Source organism: Petromyzon marinus, chromosome 6 (assembly GCF_048934315.1).
Source record: "Petromyzon marinus isolate PM22_M1 ecotype Great Lakes invasive population chromosome 6, UKy_Petmar_22M1.pri1.0, whole genome shotgun sequence".
Lineage (NCBI taxonomy): Eukaryota > Metazoa > Chordata > Hyperoartia > Petromyzontiformes > Petromyzontidae > Petromyzon > Petromyzon marinus.
Genome location: NC_133672.1, coordinates 18026014 through 18049423, shown reverse-complemented (window position 1 = coordinate 18049423; position 23410 = coordinate 18026014). Strand labels below are relative to the sequence as shown.

At 44.1% G+C, this 23410-nt stretch overlaps 1 protein-coding gene across 4 annotated transcripts in view; it reads left to right on the top strand.

Annotated features, from left to right (window-relative positions):
- The first annotated feature begins 8003 nt into the window (after window positions 1-8003).
- The window catches only part of WDR81 (WD repeat domain 81), a 37951-nt gene continuing 22544 nt past the window's right edge, over window positions 8004-23410 (top strand). Inside the window, exons 1-3 of one of the 4 annotated variants that reach the window (XM_032947587.2) lie at window positions 8004-8973; window positions 12758-14575; window positions 14756-15945. In XM_032947587.2, coding sequence (XP_032803478.1) covers window positions 12808-14575; window positions 14756-15945 — 2958 coding nt within the window. In that variant the 5' untranslated portion in view covers window positions 8004-8973; window positions 12758-12807. Of the gene's footprint in view, window positions 8974-9032; window positions 9097-12757; window positions 15946-23410 lie in introns of those variants that run through there. The other 3 variants (XM_032947586.2, XM_076065156.1, XM_076065157.1) reach the window with 3 other exon arrangements.

Below are 23410 nucleotides of genomic sequence, written 5' to 3'. Positions count from 1 at the left end.
ATGGCCTAATGAACGTAATAGAGCTTTTTTTTTTTTACAAAATGTCTTGCACCCTGTGTTAGTGTGGATTGCGGGTGATAAAACAGACAGGTCTCTTTTTTTTTACTACCAAAATATAAATGACAGTATTTAGATCCACAAGTCGTGAGATTATCTTGACATGTTTCTCAGTAGCAAATTAGCAGGTAAACTGGACCGGTTTTACCTTTCTGAGTCTCCGTCAGTAGTGTGGCCGGCTAAACACATTGCTGGGTTACCATGGGCTCAGTTCCACATAGTACACCTAAATAGTTACAGATTTTGTTACATCTTGCATGTTACTAGTTGGAATATAATAAATAGCCCAATGTCTACTGTGAAGGTATAGATGCATACCTAGTTGGATGCTGGAGGTTGGAACTGGTTTAGCCCGTGCGATTGTGTGAATTAAGTTGGATAAACTTATCTTGCTTCCAAAATATGTTACTCTCGCTGATGTGTAAAACACTGCCCAAACTCATAAATTTTGCCAGAGCACCATTTCAGAATTTAGGTTTGTGGGGCCTATTGCCCAGAAATGTGCGTGTTATGTTTGGCTCCTGGCCACAGTTTTAGTTTGAATACACCATCAGATTTGTTGGAAAGACACAAATGAAAAACATCAGAAAATTGTATGGCTATCGAAACTGAAAGGAAATTTTGCGCAAAATTATTAAATTGAGGGGAACAGTTACAGAATGGAGCGCTTTTTTTTAACAAATCATGAAAAAAGCAAAACACCAAGGTGCATTAAGAAGATAGTTTTCAATTATTTCATATTACCGGATAACCCATTATGGGATATAGGAAAGGAAGATGGTTCATGCAAAAACAATAATATAATCATATGTGTAACTGGCGCGTAAAACTCAATAGGTTCGTACGTGCCGTAAAATCACGCTTCAAGCATAGTGTATAATGCCAAGGGACTGGTAGGAGTAAAAATGTGTCAGGATTGGCTGTTAAAACCTCCAGAAATAAAATTATTACATTTGGGAGAAACATCTTTGCGAGATATTTTATTACGTCTTGTTTATTTATTAAATATAAACCCTAACTAGATTTGAAGTTTTCGTGACTGCAGGGATCCATACTCTGGTTCTTTCGGTAAAGTCACGTAGTAGGTATAAAATAAATTACGTATAAAATAAATTATTTTATAACTACGTGACTTTACCGAAAGATCCAAAGAGTATAAACCCTCACTCTCAATTTTTTTACGTGCGGTAAAGTTGCAGCATTCACCTTCTGGCTCGGTGTTGTGCACACACACACACGTGTGTGTGTGCACAACACGCGCGCACACGTGTGTGTGTGTGTTGTCACATGGTCAAGCTAATCTGGTCAAGGCATTCCATTTTCTTTTGTCTGAATTCTTCCTCCCCGTGTTATTCGTCTCTGCCACACTAATCCCTAGGTCTCTCGTTACGGCTCACGGTATCGTCACAATCTGAACCTCAATATCCTCGCACACAAGGTGGATAGGAGTGATGCATTTTTTATCCAGCTGATAGCCGACACGCTTCAGAGCTAGGCTAGCAATTTTATTTATACTGTAAATAAAGTTATGGCCTACTCAAGAGGCTGACAAATGCTAATTGAAACTGGTAATAATCTGCAATAGCACTGGAAGGAGATTCCAGTTGCAACACATTGCAACAGTCATGTCACCATAGGGGTTTTGTGCCGGAGTTTCTGCGGTTTATTTACGTTTGCATCCAGTGTTTCAAGTTCTTCTTAATTACTAATGGGGAACGATTCACAAGAACAGTTTTGTTCTGTTCCCATTTTAACAGACGCGTGCTCATTTTTATTCCATTCCAGTGTCAAAAAATGTGTTTTGGAATGATGCTTACAATGCCTTTTGTAACATACAGAACTGGATTAAGAGGAATATACCTTCATCTTGATTTTTCAATGTTCCTTCATGTTTTCTCAGTTAATGGGTACAGTATTTGATTGACTCCAGCATGGAAAGAGAACATAAACTCAAGCAGTGAGTGGTTCTCAGCCCGTGGGGGCGCGAACGCGTTTATGAGGTGCACAATGATGTGGCATGGATAATGGGGCAGGTGAAAGTGTGAATGTCCGCGGCCAACGTCATTGTCACGTTCCAGCGACAAAACAAAAGCGCCCAACATGAAACACATGCCTGACTAACACCGCGTTGACGAGAGGTGTTGACATCTGATCTCCGTATTATTGTGGCCCTGGTGTAACCTTAGTTATATTTTTGAGACGATGTTAGAGGCATGGGGATTAGTGGTTGAGAACAACTAATGTCTATTATTAAACATGAGTTACAATAGATAAGTTGATAGATTTTGCAGTTCACCCTTTTAAATATGTATCAAGATTGTAAATAAATTGTGCATATGGAATGCTGCATTTTCATTTCTGTGTGAAATCCATTATACAGGGTGACCCCCATGAAATTCTATAAAACTTGATATTGTTAAAGTAAGGTTTATTGAACACATGAATATGCAAAGGAAAAAACAAGTTTGGGGCAAATGAATTGAAGGTCACAAGACATCTCCTGGAGCACCCTGTGGAGTCATTCAGGGTTTCTGCAACCCCGGTCCTAAGGACTCGCCGCGCTCCATCCATCCGCGTTTACCAATTTACACCCCCGATTCAAAATACGAATTGACTCGTTCCAAGCTGCACATGCCAGATGATTGCGAAACATGCCCTACGTGACGCCGCGTTAAGCAATTAACTCTGCGTTACGTGGAACAAGTTTGTACACTCACTGCGGTATCAATCTTGACTTGAATCGCGTCACGTTTGGACGTGTTTGACAATCATTGGGCGCGTGCAGTGTGTAACGAGTTGGTTTGTATTTTAATTGGGAAATTGGTAAACGCGGAAAGACAGAGCGGTGTGGATCGCAAGGACTGGGGTTTGGCAAACCCTGCATTAATATACTTAAACCTGAGCGATTTTAAACAATGTAGGAACACGTGATGAAGTGTGAATCTTAATAAGGGCTTGAGTTATTTACACTGGACAATTTACTAAATTGCTTTTTTTCCCAAACATAAAAACTAAATGAATCTAAAAACCCTCACCAAGTCACGGTTCATGTTTAGTGTCGCTCACTGGGGTAATATTTGCTTTTATAAATAAAGAATGCTTGCCAGCAACGCATGCATTCTTATTGATGTATTGCGTTGAACAGGGCCCCATCGCTGAGATGTTGTGCTTTTGTCAATTTCTTCTGGCAACCCAGCAGCATATGTGAAGTCTGACTGCTGATGGGAATTAGTATACAGTGTTCAGAATACATTTCCTAAAATTAGCGGGGTTAATCAAATACATGTATAAGTTTACCGAAACAGTAGACCGTTAGTCAACAATAATTTGTTCGATATTTGAAGGATGGTGGTAATTCTTTAACATCCGTACATTTGAAATCAGGTTGAATGTGGCTTTGCCCAGAACCGGTTAAGATAACGTAACTTGTCTTGTTAAGTCCTGTTTATATTTAATTGTGGCGACACTGCTGACCATGCTAAGTATGAAAAATAAGAATCAAGATTTTGATTTAAAGCTTTCGTGACTGCAGTAATTCATATTCTTAGCTCTTTCGGTAAAGTCAACGTGACTTTACCGAAAGAGCTAAGAATAATAAGAATTAGTTTTACCCTTTCTGGCAATAAAACAGGTTTCTACGTGGTGTTTGGACATCTTAACACCTGCTTTATTGCCAGAAAGAGTAAAACTTATTTTTTCATACTGGCAAAAAAGCTCCCATTTTTAATGCTAACGAAGTTTGTTTGCTACGCTGATTATCCCGTCTAGCCAGTTTCTCATGCAATTTTACAAGGAGTGTGACGATCACATGCTGCTTTCAATCACAATGGTACAATTTATTACAAATAAACCCGCCAAACAAGTGAAGACATGAAATGGCCTTAGAATGCCGACCCTACGTTTCATAACAATATTGTAATGTAATAACTTTGTAATCCTGTACACGAAGCAAAATACACTGTGATCATAAGCGTCGCTGTGGAGAATGTAACAAATGAGATGAGCAGACAATGTCTCCTTCCTATTGAGTGGCGGTCTCTGGTTGTGTAGAACGATATCAGAGATGTTCAACAGCACAGGTGTTACGTGGGTGTCATTGATGCGATATTGTTTTAGAGAAGTTACAGAGACATGTAGATGTTTTATATATATAGCAGACTCATCAGCCATGATGAGTCCACTGCTAGATCAAAGCCTCCCGGCCAGCCTATCGTGTTTTTGTAGTTTGTTGTTGTAATGTTCTCATCATCGAGCCCCATACTGGGCATCTGTAAAAAAAGAGCTTTATAGCTCATCGGATTCCTCCAGGAAACAACAATTATGCTGCCGAATAATCCACCCAGGAGTTGGAAGCGTTGCCGACGTTATCGCTGCGTCCCCACGGTTTGTGGGGCGCCTGAGTTCACGGCGCGGCTGTTGCGCCTCCTCGTGGCACGGGGCGGGTTCGCGTGCATTCTTCTGCCTCCGGAAGACTCAAAACGGCCACCCAACTCGCTGCGGGTGCATTGGCCAGAACAGGTTTACAGATGATCAGCGATCGTCCGGCTGCGTCCAACATTATCCGGCTGCGGTCCCAAACCAAACCGGCAAAGCCGCTCCAAAGGCGATCGGCACCACGATCATGACAAATATATATTAAGGGTACTTCAACAAAATGTTAACACCCACCAACTGATATTCTTAGCTCTTTCGGTAAAGTCACGTTTAAGGGAAACAATAAAATATATATAAAACAATACAAATTCTCACGACGTTTCGACCATAACACAAACGGTCGTCTTCAGGTGTACCGGTTCGCATTAATTTATTTATTTTAAAACGGTGTTTTTATTTATTTATAAAAACGTTAGCGCCACGCGCAGCGATTTGGCAGTTTATTTAGAAGGACGAGTCCATCTATGTTCTGAAAAGAGGAGGGGGGAAACGAAAAATTAATGTATGCTGTCTGAAAGCCACTGTAAGCGTGAACAATCAATTAAGACCTGAAATGGTTTATCAAATCTTTCCAATGATTGCTAAGCCAGAATCCATCTTCTCGGTTGAAATTGTCTCTGTGCTTGTATATGTGGATAGCCTCATGAACGAATCTCTCATGGTAGCCAGATCTTTCATTGGAAAGATTTGATTAACCATTTCAGGTCTTAATTGATTGTTCACGCTTACAGTGGCTTTCAGACAGCATACATTAATTTTTTCGTCTCCCCCCTCCTCTTTTCAGAACATAGATGGACTAGTTCTTCTAAATAAACTGCCAAATCGCTGCGCGTGGCGCTGACGTTTCTTTTTATAAGTAAATAAATACACCGTTTAAAAATAAATAAATTTATGCAAACCGACACACCTGATGACGACCGTTTGTGTTATGGTCGAAACGTCGTGAGCATTTTTATTGTTTTATATATATTTTATTATTTTATTGTTTCCCTTCAACGTGACTTTACCGAAAGAGCTAAGAATATGAATTACTGCAGTCACGAAAGCTTTAAATCAAAACCCACCAACTGGTTCACCCGCTTTCACCAACCTGCTTTGAACCGCATAATGAGGTACGGTTAACCGACCACCCCTGACCAACATGGTGGCATGGGGGGGACCCTTAATCCAACAATGAATTAGCAAAGGGCCGTACATTATGATTATTATACTGCTGCAATGTATGGTATGTGAGCCGCACATGACAATGAGATCAGCGAAATTCGTAGCAACTTGTAATTACAAGGTGCTTCAACATTTTTTTAAACACTTCTGAGAATTTGCAACAATACTACAATAAATTTGCTGTATCTGGGGTCTAGAGATCACCCGCAGAAGATTCCAGGAATGTGTTGACTGATGGCGAACAAGTGGAGAGTCTGACTTTTTGAAACTGTTAACATACATTTGTTATGTTAGTGTATTATCCATTCTTTTCCATTAAAAACGATAGTCCCATATAAGTGTTATAATTTTTTTGAAGTACACTGTAGCTAGTACTTCAATACACTACATACATACGAGTTAAACGATGAAAATACTGCACGTATGTACATTATTTCGTTACTGATAACCACGGTAATACAAATAGAAAATGTTCACAGTGCGATTCGGCGTTGTGTAATTAGAAGTTCCACTGGAGCACCGCTCTCAAAGGATGCATCAGTCCGGCGATCGTCAAACACCGTCGGTTGTTACATAATCTTTGTTTTTTTTTTAGTAAAGTCACGTAGGCAAAATAAAATAAATGAAAACAACTAAATTAAATCACGACGTTTCGGAGGCAACGCAAGCTTCCGTCTTCAGGTGGAACAGTCACAGCAGAATATCTGTATCAAGTGGAGAGCTCTGGGACAACCGAGATTTTATATATATACAGGTTAAGGGGGGGGGCTGAGTTAAGCCGCCTTTTGTTATGCTGCAGGGGGTTCGGGGGGAGAAGTGCACGTGTACACACAGCCGTGGGTAGTGTTGAGTTAAAGAGCGTGCTGGTGCCACGTGCATCACAACATGCAGCAGGGTCTTCGAGATTGGAGTTGGTCAGCACGGTACGTGTAAGCAGAGTCACTTTTTACACGAGGATATTTAGTTTTTGTCTATTTGTATGTTCATGACAGTTTCAAATAGTAAACAAATATAAAACACCAAAAAACGATGTCATACAAAGAGTGTGCAGAAATAAGCTATTTAGAACATTTAATCGATTATTTGGCTGTCATAAATGTCCCCGTGCTAAGCCACTTGCTTGAGCTATCATTTGTGATAGCCAGGTCGCTTCTGGAAAATAAGCTAATAGCTCGGTCGACTTTACCTGCTAAGATATTTAAAAAAAAGCACAAGTTTAGTTTTATTTGTATATTTTTAAGTGAGTTTCTACCTTTCCTATTCGATACATTGCACACCCGTCGTGTGCTTTTGTATTGCTGTTGTAACGTGACTCCCCGTGCCCTTACTCGACACGTGTGAAAAAAGCGCTTTATAGCTCATCGGATTCTTCCTGCAGTATAAACACCGATTCTCATTCTCATACCGCGCCGTGGCAGCAAGAGTTGGCTGGCCATCGTGCAACGCCGTCACATCTCATGTGCCGAGTCAAAGGAACAAACTGAAAATTAACCCCCCCCCCAAATGACTCTATCGGGATTATGACATCCCAATCACCGCGCCCTTGCAGCGAAAACTTCACGAATCAGAATGTGTTTGTGTGATGAGCTGTAAAGCTCTTTTTTCCACAGACGTCAAAGTCAGAAAGTATCAGCAACAAACTATGTATTAAAAAACACGATAGGAGTGCAAAGTATGGGAAAGGTAAATAAATCGCTAGGACGAAGTAAACTAAAACGAAACTTTTTTTTATCTTCTTTGGTTCTTTCGGTAAAGTCACGTAGAATGAGAATAAAATAATAAATTGATAAAATAAAATAACACAATAATATTCTCACGACGTTTCGGCCACAACAGCGCTGTCCTACCAGACAGTCTCGCCCCCTTCACCTGATGAAGGCCGCTTGTGTTGTGGCCGAAACGTCGTGAGAATATTATTGTGTTATTTTATTTTATCAATTTATTATTTTATTCTCATTCTACGTGACTTTACCGAAAGAACCAAAGAAGATGAATCATTGCAGTCACGAAAGCTTTAAATCGAAACTTTTTTTTTACTTGGGCAGGAACCCTCCTTGGACCTAGAGCCACGAGACTCGCGCGAATCGAAACGTCGATACCAGAACGCGATTCGATTCGGGCGAGGGGGTTGACCTAACCAACATGGCTGCCGGACGTCCGGCCCCCATCACCCACCCACGTATTAAATTTCGATTTAAAGCTTTCGTGACTGTATTCTTTGGGTCTTTCGGTAAAGTCACGTAGAACAAAACAAAAAAATATATATACAAAAAATTACGGCGTTTCGATGGCAACACAAGCAATCGTCATCATTTTTTTTCTCCTGGTGACGACTGAAACGTCGTAGTTTTTTTGTAAAAAATATTGTTCTACGTGACTTTACCCAAAGAAATATGAATTCCTGCGGTGACGAAAGCTTTACGTCAAGACCCACCCACGTGCTTGTCAGAAGGGTGCGCGTCATCTCCGGCACGGCCCACGTGATCCAAGCGTTTTCGTTTCCACGTGACTCGCCGCTCGCTTCACGTGTCCGGCGCCCACGTGACTCGCGCAGCGTGGTCAGAAGGACGGGGCCCAGCGGCGGTGGCTGCTCTTACGGAGACGGAGACACAGAGACACACGGAGACACGGGGACACAGAGACACGGAGACAGACACACGGAGACACAGAGACACACGGAGACACAGAGACACGGGGACACAGACAGAGACACACGGAGACACAGAGAGACACAGAGACAGAGACACGGGGACACAGAGACACGGAGACAGACACACGGAGACACAGAGACACACGGAGACACAGACACGGGGACACAGAGACACACGGAGACACAGAGACACGGGGACACAGACACACACGGAGACACAGACACGGGGACACGGATACAGAGACACACGGACACAGACACACGGACACAGAGACACACCGGGACACAGAGACACACGGACAGAGAGACACACGGGGACAGAGAGACACGGGGAGATACAGGGACATAAATACGGAGACAGGCAAACACGGCGGGGGGGTATTGAGACGGGATTAGGGAGAGACGCACAGAGATACAATCGGGGGACCAGGGACTGTCACAGAGACACAGATACGGACACGGTGACAGAAAGTCACAGAGACGCGGGGACATAGCGATACCGAGACACCGAAAGGGACAAACGAGAGAGACAAGGTGACACAGACGGAGACAGACGGAGACAGACTCGTACACGGAGAAAGTGCGGCAGAGGCGCAGAGACAAAGAGCCGGGAGATCTCCTCCATCACTCGCGGCGGCGGCGGGGACCCGTGGAGGAGGAGAGCCACGGTGAGGAGGGTGAGGAGGGCGAGGGTGAGGAGGGTGAGGAGAGACACGGTGAGGGTGAGGAGGAGAGCCAGGGTGAGGAGGGTGAGGAGGAGGAGAGCCACGGTGAGGGTGAGGAGAGCCACGGTGAGGGTGAGGAGGGCGAGGAGAGACACGGTGAGGAGGGTGAGGAGAGCCAGGGTGAGGAGGAGGAGGGGAACCAGGGTAAGGAGGGTGAGGAGAGCCAGGGTGAGGAGGAGGGTGAGGAGGAGACGGAGGGGAACCACTCCCGGGGCGAGGAGAGCCCAGGGGGGGGACCTAGGTCGGGGTGAAGCCGCCGAAGCTTCCCCTCTGGGGGTGCCCGCGGGCCTGCAGGTCTAGGGAGGAAGTTCGATTTTATTGATGTCAGCGGGCTTCGTAGGGCTACATATCATTGGCGTCCTTTGACGGCACACATCTAATCGTCGTGTAGATGATTTTAGTTACAATCGCGTGTGTGTTTGTTTAAAATGTGGCCACGCAATCAGGCGGAGGTTTTATCCCCGGGGGTTGACGGGCCACAGGGCTCAGCTGGTGGCTGCTGACGGGGGCAGCCAGGATCCGTGGGATACTAACAACAACAAGAACAACAACGATAACAACAAGAGGAAGAAGAAGCTCGCCCATGCCTCCCGTGGTGGCACCCATAAGCCGGACAGAACTTTAACCACAACTTAAATGTCAACTTGTATTTAAGCGTAGCAGGAAAAGCCACACTGAGCTATGTGGTTGTTATTTTTTTTTCAGAAGCGACCTGGTTTACAAATGATATCTCGACGAAGATCGCTTTTATCATCATCATGTGGCAACGTATAGCAGAGGCCAATTACTCTAATCCCAACCAAGCCTTCCTGCGTACCCGGCGATCGATATAACATCTCGCCACGGGAATGTATCCACAAACGAATAATGTAGTGTGAACTTAATTTTACGTACTATTGTTGTTGTTTTACAAAAGAACGGGTTAGATTTGTCGGCGATCTCGGTACTAGCTCAAAACAATTGGTAACTCTGAATAACGCCAAATATCCTAACGCATAGGCTGCATGGAAATATCCTCCTGGTCTCTGATGCTTTTTTGGTCTCAATTGTGGTGTAGGGTTGTCGGTGGGCAGCAGTGCAGGAAACTCAGTTGTACTGTAACTCTATGCTTCCCCTTATATGCTCCCCCACCTTCAGTGTGGTCTCTATCTTCTGAAAATCTGGGATTTTTTTTATTTTAAGGCTCCTAAATCTAGATTTTTAAGTGTCCCATAAACATGTTTGTATGAGGTTTCCTACAGAAACCGTTCATAATATAAGATTACGTTTTTTTTTTTTGATAAAGCGTTAAACAGCAAATAAAATAAAAGCGAGCCATTGTTCCATCTTTTATTGTTTTTGAGATATTTCGGATTCAAGCGGTTATGAACGAAAACATCCGCATGTTGTGATGTTCAAATCTGAATAATTCGAAAACGATCAAAGATAGGAGCTTCCCCTCATAAAATCACGTTCATTCATTTTTGTTCTTTCAAATAAAAGAATAACCAAATCTTTAAATTGAGCGGTTTCCGATGGATACGTCTTTAAATATAGCACGTTCAATGAAGTGAACAGTTTTTTTGCAGAAAAATATAAAGTATGCCTGATGTATTAGACACGTTTATTATTGATGCATCGACAAAGGGACGTAAACAATATTTCAGTTTTCACGACCAATAAGTATTATTTTTTAAAAAAATTGTTTTTTAAACGCGCTTTTATGGAATGTACCGTACTAGTAATGTCAGACCTCCACGACTCCAGGAAGTGGCCCAGAAGCTTGCCACAACGTAAGGGGACCGTGGCCAATTACAGCCAACGTGAGTTTAGCGTGGACAATTAGAGCCAAGCCAAAACATAACAAATATAAAATAGATTGTTGAAAAATATATTTTAATGATAGAATATAGTATTGTCATCAGTATGACTTAAGTATACCAAGTTTGCAGTCGATACCACATTGTAAAGTGGGTTAAAATTGAGTTACAAGATTTGAGGATACAACAGACAGTGAGTTAAAAGAAAGCGTGTAATAAGCATAGTAAGACATACGCAATGCAATGGGGTAACCCAATGGTGGGTAATGGATTTCGCCAGTAAGTGGGTGGAGATTTATTCCCTAAAGCCACAGAATGAATCCTCCACGGATATAATGGGATACATTCAATGCCCATCTGTCTCCTTTTTTTACAAAAAAATTGACAGTACTCTGATAGCAAAGATTATAATCAGCACTGACGAACGTGGTGAAGTTATGATCAAACATCCCCAGTCACCTTTGAGGCATAAGGAAGCCTTAATGATGCAGCAGTTTATTGACAACGGGCTGTCAGTTATTATTACTTGATTACATAAATGTAAGCCTCAAGGTATTTTGTATTAATACATGTTCGATTTAAGATTTGCTTGCGCCATTCCTACAACGACCATCATTTTTCTTAGTTGTAAGCATTGCGCTCCTATCATTAACAAGCTCTCGTATCTCACTTGTGGAGTAACGATGATGGTTATTACTTTTTATTTTCAATATTCAATGTTACTGCTGTGAAGTCAGGTCATCCGCTTTCAAATGAAATGGAAGTGTCTGAAATTCAGTTTATGTTAAGTTTACCCTTTTTATATGTAGAGATATATTCTAATTGATAATACCCAAGTGCCATTATTTAGCATATTGCTAATTGATGGTTTGGTTTACTCATTATACCTATACACAACATGACAATTCACTGCATTAAGCCTTAATGTGTTATTAAGGATGAATAATTTTTGATAATTTATTTGCCTTTTAAACTCTTGATTCTATTTTTATTATTTTCCAGCAGTAGCTGCTGAGTAAAAGCCAATTTGTGTCAGTATGTAGCTTCACTTTAATCAGCTAATGTAAAACAAATATCCACCAATGACAAGCACATTGTGCCCAGTCAACTATAACACAAATTGACGTCAATCAGTGCTCGCCAACATAATTAGCATAATTTATGTATAACTTTCGAAGAAGAAAAATGTTAAAGGATGTCCAGTTCATTGCCTCTTATCCACGACTGTATTCTGAAGTTCCTCATATCCGTGGGGTCTGCACAGTCTGCATTGGGGATTGACATCGCTGTTCGTTAGTCTGATTTTGAGAATTCGGCGAAAGGCGCCAGGATGGCGCCTTTATTCATCCTGTGGCATCCATAGGAGGATTTTTCTGTGGATATTGGAAATAAAAGTCTGGTTACTCAGGAATTTCAATTATACCCACACTCACCTTTTCACAGAGTAGCGGAGTTGTATTGTATTTCCCTTTCGATAGACTGACCGATACAATTGTTGTGAGAGAGGTTTATGCAGGTAGTTACAAAATGTAATTAGCAATCCTTTGTCAATCCACTGCTGGATGAAGGCCTCCTCAAACTGTGTGATAGTCATGCGGTTGTTTGACCATTAATTAACCACTCTAAAATATTTGCATTCCATTTTGTTCTGAATTAAGAGTTTGTGCATTGATTTATTTTATTGTCTTAAATTTAATATAAAAAAATGTTTTGACTGCCTTCCTTGGCAGTGTGTTTTTCACATGGACTGTATTTTATATAATTTTTAATTAAACTACAGTAAAGACCAATTTGTGCCTGTCCTTTGACGTGTTGTATATATTTATAGAGTAACTCTTATTTACATATAAAGGCCAAACCTTTATTTTGTATTCATTAACTTGCATTCTCTTTGGTTTACCCCTCCCGATCCCATTCTCTTTTGCTAGGTTCAAACACCGAACATAATATGGAAGCATCATCGCTGGCTGTCTGAAAGATGCTGCCGCCTTCTCATGTCACCATGGAGGAATTATTGACAGAAACACAAAGGGGACTTGGAATCGAGTGTGCCCAGCTGGCAGTGGGGGAAGGGAGCCGGATAACTGCGTTGGTGCCAGATGATTGGATCTCGAGCCTGAGCGAAGGGGGTACGCTACCGTCCTCTTGTCCCAAGCCTGATGGGCTGACGGCCACAGAGGTCAGTACCCTTCTGCAGAAGTCTGTGCACCGGCTCCCGGATGGTTGGAGCAAAGTGTCTATACAAGTGGTTGTCAAGAGCTGTCTCGATTACAGAATATCCTGCATCAGGTGTGTCAAGGACTGCTTCTCAGGATTTGATGGCAAATGCCCTCCAGAATCTTTCCTGCATTTCATGCAAGGCGTTTGTCATGATAACTTCAGGAATCAGTGGACAAAAGCCTTCGAGAAGTACGCCGCTCCCTACCGCTCTGCCACGGAAAGCAAAAAGCCACGAGCCGCTCTGACGGCAATCAAGCATGCACTCCAAGAGCTCTACGGCTTTAGTTGTGTTCCTGTAACTTCTGAAAGCAATTACTCGGTTCTGTCTATGAAAGCTGCTCACATGCACACTTGCCCACCACAGGGCATTAGCGTGTTGAAAGCCAAAGCCCTGGTAGAAACTTCTGACCTTCTCTTTGTTATCAGTTCATTTCTAGAGCACAGCCTTCATAGCGTGGTTACATTCAGCCCAGCGAAGCTTGCCAACAGTCACGCCAAGGTGCTGTTTGTGATATACCAGGTTCTGCAGGCCATGGCCCTCTGCCACAGTAGAGGCCTGACATGTGGCGCCCTTTCCCTGCACGACCTTGCCATTGATGAAAGGCTGCGAGTGCAGTTGAACCCGCGGTTATCCGACTACGAGAAGTGCAAATCTGGGCATCGCAAAAATAAAGCTGGAGAGACGCCAGAGTCTGTAACGGAGGAGGTCGTTGGGCACAAAGAGTCAGAAAGTATGGAGGAACAAAGACTGTGTGAGTCATGTAAGAAATGGTTAGCTACTGCTGTCACAGACTGGGTCCACGGGAAGAAGAGCAACTTTAGCTATCTCATGGAGCTGAATCGCCTTGCTGGGCGCAGACTGGGAGACCCAAACTACCACCCTGTGCTTCCGTGGGTAGTGGATTTCACCGTGCCGTTTGGAAAACTACGCGACATGACCAAATCTAAATTTCGGCTGAACAAAGGCGATGGCCAACTGGACTTTACCTACCAGATGAACAAGGAAGCTCCCGTTACCATGGGAGGAGGGCACATGGAGCACCTTCACGTCCCCCATCACATTACCGACGTCCTGTCTGACATCACGTATTACGTGTACAAAGCCAGGCGGACACCCAGGGAGGTCTTGTGCAGACACGTGAGGTCAAAATGGGAGCCCAACGAGTATCCGGCCAGCATGGATCGCCTGCAGAGTTGGACACCGGACGAGTGCATCCCAGAGTTTTACACCGACCCAGACATTTTCCGCTCGATCCACGCGGACATGCCGGACCTGGAGATCCCGGCCTGGTGTGCCTCGTACAGTGACTTTATTGAGAAGCACCGGCGACTCCTGGAGAGTCCCAAGGTTTCGGAGAACCTCCACCACTGGGTCGACCTCACATTTGGCTACAAACTATCAGGAAAAGAGGCAATCAAAGCCAAAAACGTTTGTCTTCACTTGGTGGACAACCACACCCATCTAGCAAACTTTGGTGTTGTTCAACTCTTTGACTTCCCGCACCCTCAAAGAATGAGCCGTCATGGTGAGTCCATTCAGGATCCACCGTACATTACGCAGTCACACTCATATGCTGGCCATGTCGTTAAGGACGCTGTAATTATTGAAAGCCATCAAATTCCTGACTTGGACGTCCCTGATGTTGGAATTGAAGGCCTGGACTGTAAAAGTGACTTCTTTGCTGCAACATCTTCCGCACTTCCAGATGAGGACGACGGCAGTCTGGAACATGCAGCGGAGGCACTGGATGCTCTGGAAGACGCAAAACGCACCGATAGTCGAGCGGCCACCTCATCCATGGCGACACCGAGCAGCAGCAGCAGCGTCTCTCTGCTGCAGCTGGAACCAATGTTGATGGGACTCATGAACACTTGGAAAGTAAAACCGCAGCTCTCTGAAGGTCAGGAGCTCAGCAGTGCAAAGATCATTCTACCAGAAGATTTTAATCCACTCCAGAATTTGGAGAGGTTGGAGGCATTCTATAAATTCACGAGCGCCACGGGACATTGTCAGCTTGAAAGGACAGAGGTGTCACAAAATGCTTCAGACATTGCCTTCCCTGACTTGCTGCAAAGGGACATGCAGGCGTTGGGTGTGCTGATTGCAGAAATCTTTTTCGCCCCCAAACTTAGAACTTTGGCGGTGGAAGCGACTCTTGTGGATCGGTTCAAGGCGGTGAGGAAACTCTGCAAGTCTCACAAGAATGCGCTACCACTTCCATTGCAGCATGCTGTGGAGGTCTTGCTGCAGTTGGACAAGGATATTTTTGTGAAGGATGTTGGGCAGGGCGAGTGCAGCGCTGGAAGCCTTTTCAATTACCCCATGATTCAGTCGGGTCTGCCGCCACCATCGGCGTTGCAGCTCATCAGCCCTCATGCGGACATCATTCCATTCCCCGCGTATTTTCCGGACCTGTACGGTTTCGTCGTGCACTTCTACAGGGTGACGGAGAGCGGCGATCAGAGCGGCCTGAGGGAATTTATCGTGGAGCTCTCCGAGGACCTTCCCAAACTCCTCGGTAACCTCACGTCGGAGGGAATGGAAATTCTCCTGCCGTTCCTGCTGTCACTCATGTCTGACAAGGTTGTGGCGGTGCGAGCGATTCAGCACCTCTTTGAGTCGGTGGCCAAGGCGCTGGGGCAGCGGAACGCCAACAGGTTCCTGCTGAAGCCTCTCATCGGCGTGTACGAGAGCGACTGGTCGGGCCAGGAGCGGCGCAGCATGTACGAGGAGGCGTTTGTGCTCAACCTCATCGCCTGCCTGGGCCTGCCGCAGTTCCTACACTCGATCCTGAGCCACATTGTCCACGTGGTGGCTGGCTTCGAGAGCAAGGTCTGCGCCGAGGACGAGGATGCCACCGCTGCCGCCGCCGCCGCGGGGAGCCCCGCACGCCAGGTGTGTGTCGGCGCTCGCGCACGAAGCCGCGCGGCCTCCGCCATTGGCTGTTTGTTTCTGTGCGTCTACACTTGCGCCGCCTGTTTGTCAATCCGATATTATAAGAGGCCACTGGAGCTATGGCACTTCCATGGATTGAACACTCGTTTCTTAGCACGGTTGGCTACGTACGGTGCGAAACAAGGTCATACAATCTGCTGCCGGATAAGAGCCTCCTCACGCTTGTGGGTCGACGGGGGGTTATTTGACCATGCTTTACCACCGCTGGTCATTGTGGGTTGGTGGAGGCAGGGAGCACAGGCATGGGGGGAGCATAGTATAGTACAGCAATAGATTTTGCTGCATAACTCTCTGCTGCCCACACATTCGTACCGAGTCTGTACGCAGTATATCCTTTGCAAGGGACTTGTGTACATACCATATGTTCACAAGAATGAAGTTAACCGTGTGTTGCATATTTTCAGGTATTCGCATGAAAAAACATAACAAAGAGCTGTGTTGTGTTTTTTTTATTGCATGAATATTTGCTTTTGACTTCCGTTTACATCCTCTTCTTAAGAATTCCCGAGACTAAAGATTTGACCGTGTACAGTACCAAAGGAAATTCCATCTCATGAAAGTTTACGTAGAAAGCATACCATCTCCTTTTTTTCAGCTCATCAAATCAAAATTGTATGCCTAAGTTTCCGAAAAATGTCACCCACTCCTCCAGTGGTATAATACAGTGTGCTTAAACATTTTTTTAACACTTATATGGGGCTTCCGTTTTTAATGGACATGATAACAAATGTATGTTAATACCTCCAAAAAGTCAGTCTCCCACTTGTTCATCATCATTGTCAACACGTGGCCTGGAATCTTCTCCAGGTGATCTCCAGAGCCCAGAGGCAGCAGCACATGTCATGTGGTGGTGTTGCAAATTCTCAGAAGTGTTATAAAATGTTGAAGCACCTTGCAATTACAAGTTGCTACGAATTTCGCTAATCTCATTGTCGTGTGAGGCTCACGTACCAGAAATTGCAGCAGTATAATCAAACACCAATTCATTGGTGGATGAAGGCCTCCCCCCACCTCCCCCCCATGCCATGATGGTCGTGGGTGGTCGGTTGACTGTACTTGATTCTGCGGGTCAAAGCAGGTTGATGAAAGGGTTGGTGAGTTTTAGCCAGCGTACTAATAACCGCACTCTCCCGATGCCCCACAGCAGTAGAACATATAATAATAATCACCCCATTGAGATAATCGTGATTTACAAACGCGTAAAAATCAACACAAATTACACATTGTCTGCTCACTCGAGTACTATAACTTCTGTCTTATCCAGTACTGTCTCCACTGTGGTGCCTGTTTTAAAAAAAATGTTTGTTATGTAAAGAAAATATTTTTTCTGTCGGCCTATCTGACTTGTTTAGCAAGATTCTGAGCATAATAGAAGTGGAATTTGTTCAATGCCTCCGTCGTGATATCAGTTTTACATATTGAAGGTAAACTCCAGCTTATTAGACGCATTCATTTTTTTGGAACGAGCTATTCGCAACATTTGTTTTTAATAGCGCTGTTTGCAGTGTAATGGTAAATTGAATCCTGTACAGGGGCTCCTCTATTTACGAACATTCATCTTACAAACTTTCAGAGATGCGTAAAAACCTGCCGTTATTTCCAGTTGAAGCTGTTCCCGATGCTATTGCCTGTTGCAAGTTGATTTATGAAGAGAAGAAGAGAGCAACTGTGCAGACATCTCTTGGTAGAGAGGAAACACGAGCACCAAAGGAAATTAACATCTACATGTGCAGAAGAGTAAGAACCAGTGGCATCTATATCTATAGGAAATTATACAACTTTTAAAGCCATTCCCTGCACAACATGTTTGGCATCGACAGGAGTCTAATAGACTTAAGAACAAATCGACTCACAAACCGACCTCGTTTGTAAGTAGAGGAGTCCCTTGTATCCATCGGGGCCCTTGCAACTGCTGTATTGGAAATCTGCTGCATGGGCCGGTAGACCAGCCCCCGTGGGGGAATACTTTCGTGTGGGGCGGGAGACTGGAGTGTGAAAAAAAACGAGAAGATGACAAACCACTTGCAAAGGTCATCAGCTACTGCATGCGCAACGCCATCGTAGCTGCTTGTGGCCCAGCGCTGGGATGTGTTTGGCACATCATGGCTCCTCCATCTTTGAACCCAACTCGCTGCCAAAGTATCGTGGGTACCGCGTGTGATGGTGCAGTCCTTGTTGATTTTTCCTATTCGCACAGCAGACGAGAGGGACAATCCGGTAGCGCAACCGCATAAAGCGCTCTTTTTTTTTCCACGGTGAATTCGTATCTAAAAATTAATCGTGACACATTTTTGACGCAGAACAAATGTTGCTGTCTGTCGGACACAACTGCCCAATTTAATTGAATAACCCTGCGATAACAGTGTGCACTTTTCAGGAGATGACGACCTGAGTGCAAGCGTTGCTTGTCGTGTGGAATGCTCGTTTGCCGTGATGAACTTGAGATCGTTTTTGATGGTTTATTTTACGCGACTCGAACACGTGTGTTTATGCATGCATGAATATATTCGGCAATTTACTCTCATGCAAGACCTATTGTGATTGCTTGGCTTCTAGTCTGACTTGTCTGTGGTTTGGCAGATATAATTATTTTTCCCCTTATCTGCAGGAACATGTGGGTAACAGGGAAGGTGTAGTTTTGTAATACACTGAGAAAAAAAAGTATTTTTGCGATACTTCTTTTGCATTCTTGATTAGCTACAACTTAGATCATCATCCATTAAATTTAACGAAAAAAGTGCGCGCTCACAATGCACACAACGGTGACGTTTTCGCATAATGCACCACATTGCCCGACATGTCAGTGTTAACCTCACTCCTGCCCGGACATTCGCTGTAATCCAAGCTCTCTTGTAAAAGGCAGACAAAACGGATACTCAGCCTTGACATTCAGTACAGTGCACAACAAGCCGAATGGGTTTTTTTTGGCTGATTTAAAAAAAGGTTTTATCTAACTGTGACATTAAACCCATGGTTAACCTCAATGATTGCTTTTACAACTCTACACATGATGGAGGCTCATTAGACTCCGGTGGTAACATTTGCTCTTTGTTAGCGCATAGAATGCATCGGTCTACAGCCAGCCTGACCACTGACGACATCTGACACTACCGTCCTCTGTGGATTTGTGCTGCAGCAAAGGCGTTCGCCCCCCTATGTCACCCGTCATCTCCAGCTCTCTCCGTATATCACATTATTTCCTTGACAGACTGTTGGGGCAAGTTCTGTTCACGAGCACCTATGAAGGCCGGGAAGGCACACAAGAGGGTGGGTGGCCAGCAGCACGCCCAGGCCACCTTTGTCTCCCCTACGCTGTTGTTTACACACCGCACCAGATACTAATTTAAGGCTGAGTCAACCTAAGGGAGGCCCAGGACAGGTTAAAAAATGTAGCACTGTTTTTGGTCATGAGCGGGAATCGAACTCGGGTTGTCGGGTTCATTGTAGAGTGCACAAACCTCTGCACCACCGCTCCCCAACCTTTCTCTGCTGCAAGCAATGGTAACAAAAAAAAACCCTGTTGTTATTTAAATTCACCAGTTATTCATTGTACAAGTTCACTGAAGCAGTAAGTTTATACCTCACGTTTCTCAATATTTATTCGTGCGAACAAAAACACCGTGAAGCAAATATCAAGCTGAACCCTCGTAGCTACTTTGAAGGCTCCGTGGAGGTTTCAGCTGTGGCCCACGACGAGCCATGCAGGAGCCACAAAACACCCTCTGTGCTTGTGGATGGCGGGCGTGCGCCGTGCACTTGGCAGTGCGTGCGCAAAGGGGCGCACACGCCAGACAGGTTGGGGTGCTGGTTATAAAAGTATGACTGATACATGGGGTGACCTTTGCTGGTTCGCATTTCAGGAGCCTGTGGACTTGACAACAAGGCCCCCAGGCGCGCTTGTCGCGTCTCGCTCCGATAACAAGTGTGTTCCCTTGGGGCTTCTTTGTTGGGTCTGTTCGTATTCTCTTTGCGTAATTAATGTTGGTTTAAACGAGCCTCGTTCCAAATCGGATTTATATTTTGTGTGATGTCGTCCTGTATCCAATGCTAAATTTACACAAAAGGGGCAGTTTTAAGTTTTTTCTGTAATATACTCGGATATTTAGTGAGCGCAAATAAAATGTTAATTTTACTAAATATAGTTTTCTTTTGGGGGGATGTAATAAGTGCTAGTATAAAAAATAGACGTAAAAATCATGGGAACTGGAACAGTGTTGAAAAAAAAGTATGTAGCCTATGACCTAAAACATACATTGTTTCAAATAAACTTAGAGAGTTTCAGGTGAATCTTGAAAAACAAATCCACATCCAGAGATTAGGCTGGAATTGCCACTGGCGTGCGATTCCTATCCACGTGTTAACCACCTTGGCTTTAACACCATCTCAAATATATCGCAGGAGCATTTCACCCAAATATTAATCCACGAACGTTAAACTCAAATGTAGACCAGAAACATTTAACCCATATATAAACTGCACACATTTTACTAGAAACGTAAAGCAAAAACATTTTGCCAATTGTTGATCAATTAACAAAAAATTATCATCTCACGGAATTATCTCGTCGGTGAATTCTGGTGAACTGTGTTAGTTTGTAAAATTCTCAGCAGTGGTGTGATATCTGCATGAACACATGTTGAAACGTAACTAAGTTACAGTGAGGGGAAAAACGTATTTGATCCCCTGCTGCTTTTGTACGTTTGCCCACTGACAAAGAAATGATCAGTCTATAATTTTAATGGTAGGTTTATTTGAACGGTGAGAGACAGAATAAAAACAACAAAATCCAGAAAAACGCATGTCAAAAATGTTATAAATTGATTTGCATTTTAATGAGGGAAATAAGTATTTGACCCCCTCTCAATCAGAAAGATTTCTGGCTCCCAGGTGTCTTTTATACAGGTAATGAGCTGAGATTAGGAGCACTCTTAAAGGGAGTGCTCCTAATCTTTAACACCATCTCTTAAAGGGAGTGCTCCTAATCTCAGCTTGTTACCTCTATAAAAGACACCTGTCCACAGAAGCAATCAATCAGATTCCAAACTCTCCACCATGGCCAAGACCAAAGAGCTCTCCAAGGATGTCAGGGACAAGATTGTAGACCTACACAAGGCTGGAATGGGCTACAAGACCATTGCCAAGCAGCTTGGTGAGAAGGTGACAACAGTTGGTGCAATTATTCGCAAATGGAAGAAACACAAAAGAACTGTCAATCTCCCTCGGCCTGGGGCTCCATGCAAGATCTCACCTCGTGGAGTTGCAATGATCATGAGAACGGTGAACAATCAGCCCAGAACTACACGGGAGGATCTTGTCAATGATCTCAAGGCAGCTGGGACCATAGTCACCAAGAAAACAATTGGTAACACACTACGCCGTGAAGGACTGAAATCCTGCAGTGCCCGCAAGGTCCCCCTGCTCAAGAAAGCACATATACATGCCCGTCTGAAGTTTGCCAATTAACATCTAAATGATTCAAAGGACAACTGGGTGAAAGTGTTGTGGTCAGATGAGACCAAAATGGAGCTCTTTGGCATCAACTCAACTCGCCGTGTTTGGAGGAGGAGGAATGCTGCCTATGACCCCAAGAACACCATCCCCACCGTCAAACATGGAGGTGGAAACATTATGCTTTGGGGGTGTTTTTCTGCTAAGGGGACAGGACAACTTCACCGCATCAAAGGGACGATGGAAGGGGCCATGTACCGTCAAATCTTGGGTGAGAACCTCCTTCCCTCAGCCAGGGCATTGAAAATGGGTCGTGGATGGGTATTCCAGCATGACAATGACCCAAAACACACGGCCAAGGCAACAAAGGAGTGGCTCAAGAAGAAGCACATTAAGGTCCTGGAGTGGCCTAGCCAGTCTCCAGACCTTAATCCCATAGAAAATCTGTGGAGGGAGCTGAAGGTTCGAGTTGCCAAACGTCAGCCTCGAAACCTTAATGACTTGGAGAAGATCTGCAAATAGGAGTGGGACAAAATCCCTCCTGAGATGTGTGCAAACCTGGTGGCCAACTACAAGAAACGTCTGACCTCTGTGATTGCCAACAAGGGTTTTGCCATCAAGTACCAAGTCATGTTTTTCAGAGGGGTCAAATACTTATTTCCCTCATTAAAATGGAAATCAATTTATAACATTTTTGACATGCGTATTTCTGAATTTTGTTGTTATTCTGTCTCTCACTGTTCAAATAAACCTACCATTAAAATTATAGACTGATCATTTCTTTGTCAGTGGGCAAACGTACAAAATCAGCAGGGGATCAAATACTTTTTTCCCTCACTGTATGTACATTGAAAAGTAAGATGTACGCTATCATTGTCGTAAATGATAACAATAGTAATCGTGTTAAAGCACCACAGTCGATAGCATTATAAAACACTCCTTGGTTGGCAGCATTGTGTACTACGTGTATATCCCATATAGGCCTTTGGCCAACACTTTCATATCGATTGATTATATAACCTCACAAAGATTTCATCAGTACAAAACCTCTGTCTAATATGTACAGATTGTCATGAGTGGATGACTGATGTGAATGCTCATGGTGTTTTACTAGAAAGCTGATATTTGGCACAAATATATTCGAGTCTTTGCTTACGAATAGAAATTAAAAAAAAACTGAATTTAGAACGTGAGTTGTCTTCCAAACTGAGAGAAACAACTTTTAACTTTGTCTTTTTTAACCTAGGCCTACAAATCCTGGACTGTATGTGGGCAAGGGGATAGCTATGAACAGGCCTGCAACCAGTTGGGCTTAGCAGGCAGTTGTTGTACTAAAGCCTAAGGACTCGTGTGGACCTGGGGGGTGGAGGCGAGTGTGTGCAGCCCTCTGGTCGCGGTATGCCGGGAGGTGGGGAACAAGCCATTATTGTGCGCACGTTTGGCGTTGATGGTAGATGTATGCATGTTGAACTTCTGTCGCACCGTACGTAGCTAATCGCGCTAATCGGAGGTGCGGGGGAACGACAACAAACTAAACGCACAAAGAAGCTCGAAAGAAGTAAGTTTTCAATCTAGATTTATCCGTGCATAGCTCCAATGGCTTCCTAATATCGGAAGGAAGAACGTTCCAGACGGCCGCAGAAGCGCATCCGAAAGCGAGCTATGCAGTGACCACCGTCTTTGTGCCATGGCCAGCTAGAAGCCCCTGCGAGGATGACCACAGTTTGTGGTTTATGCTCATTGAGATCAGCAAGGTATTGTGGTTAATTTGTGGACAACACTTTGTGTATAATGATTGTGACCTTATAACGTATTTGTTCAGCAAACGGAGGCCAATGCAGCTGAGCGAGCACTGGACGGACACGGTCGGATCTTGATGAAGGGTGCGAGCACGTGATTGGCACCATGTTCTACCAGGGGCCTTGTGGCTGTGGGCATCGTGTGTGAGCCAGCTGTC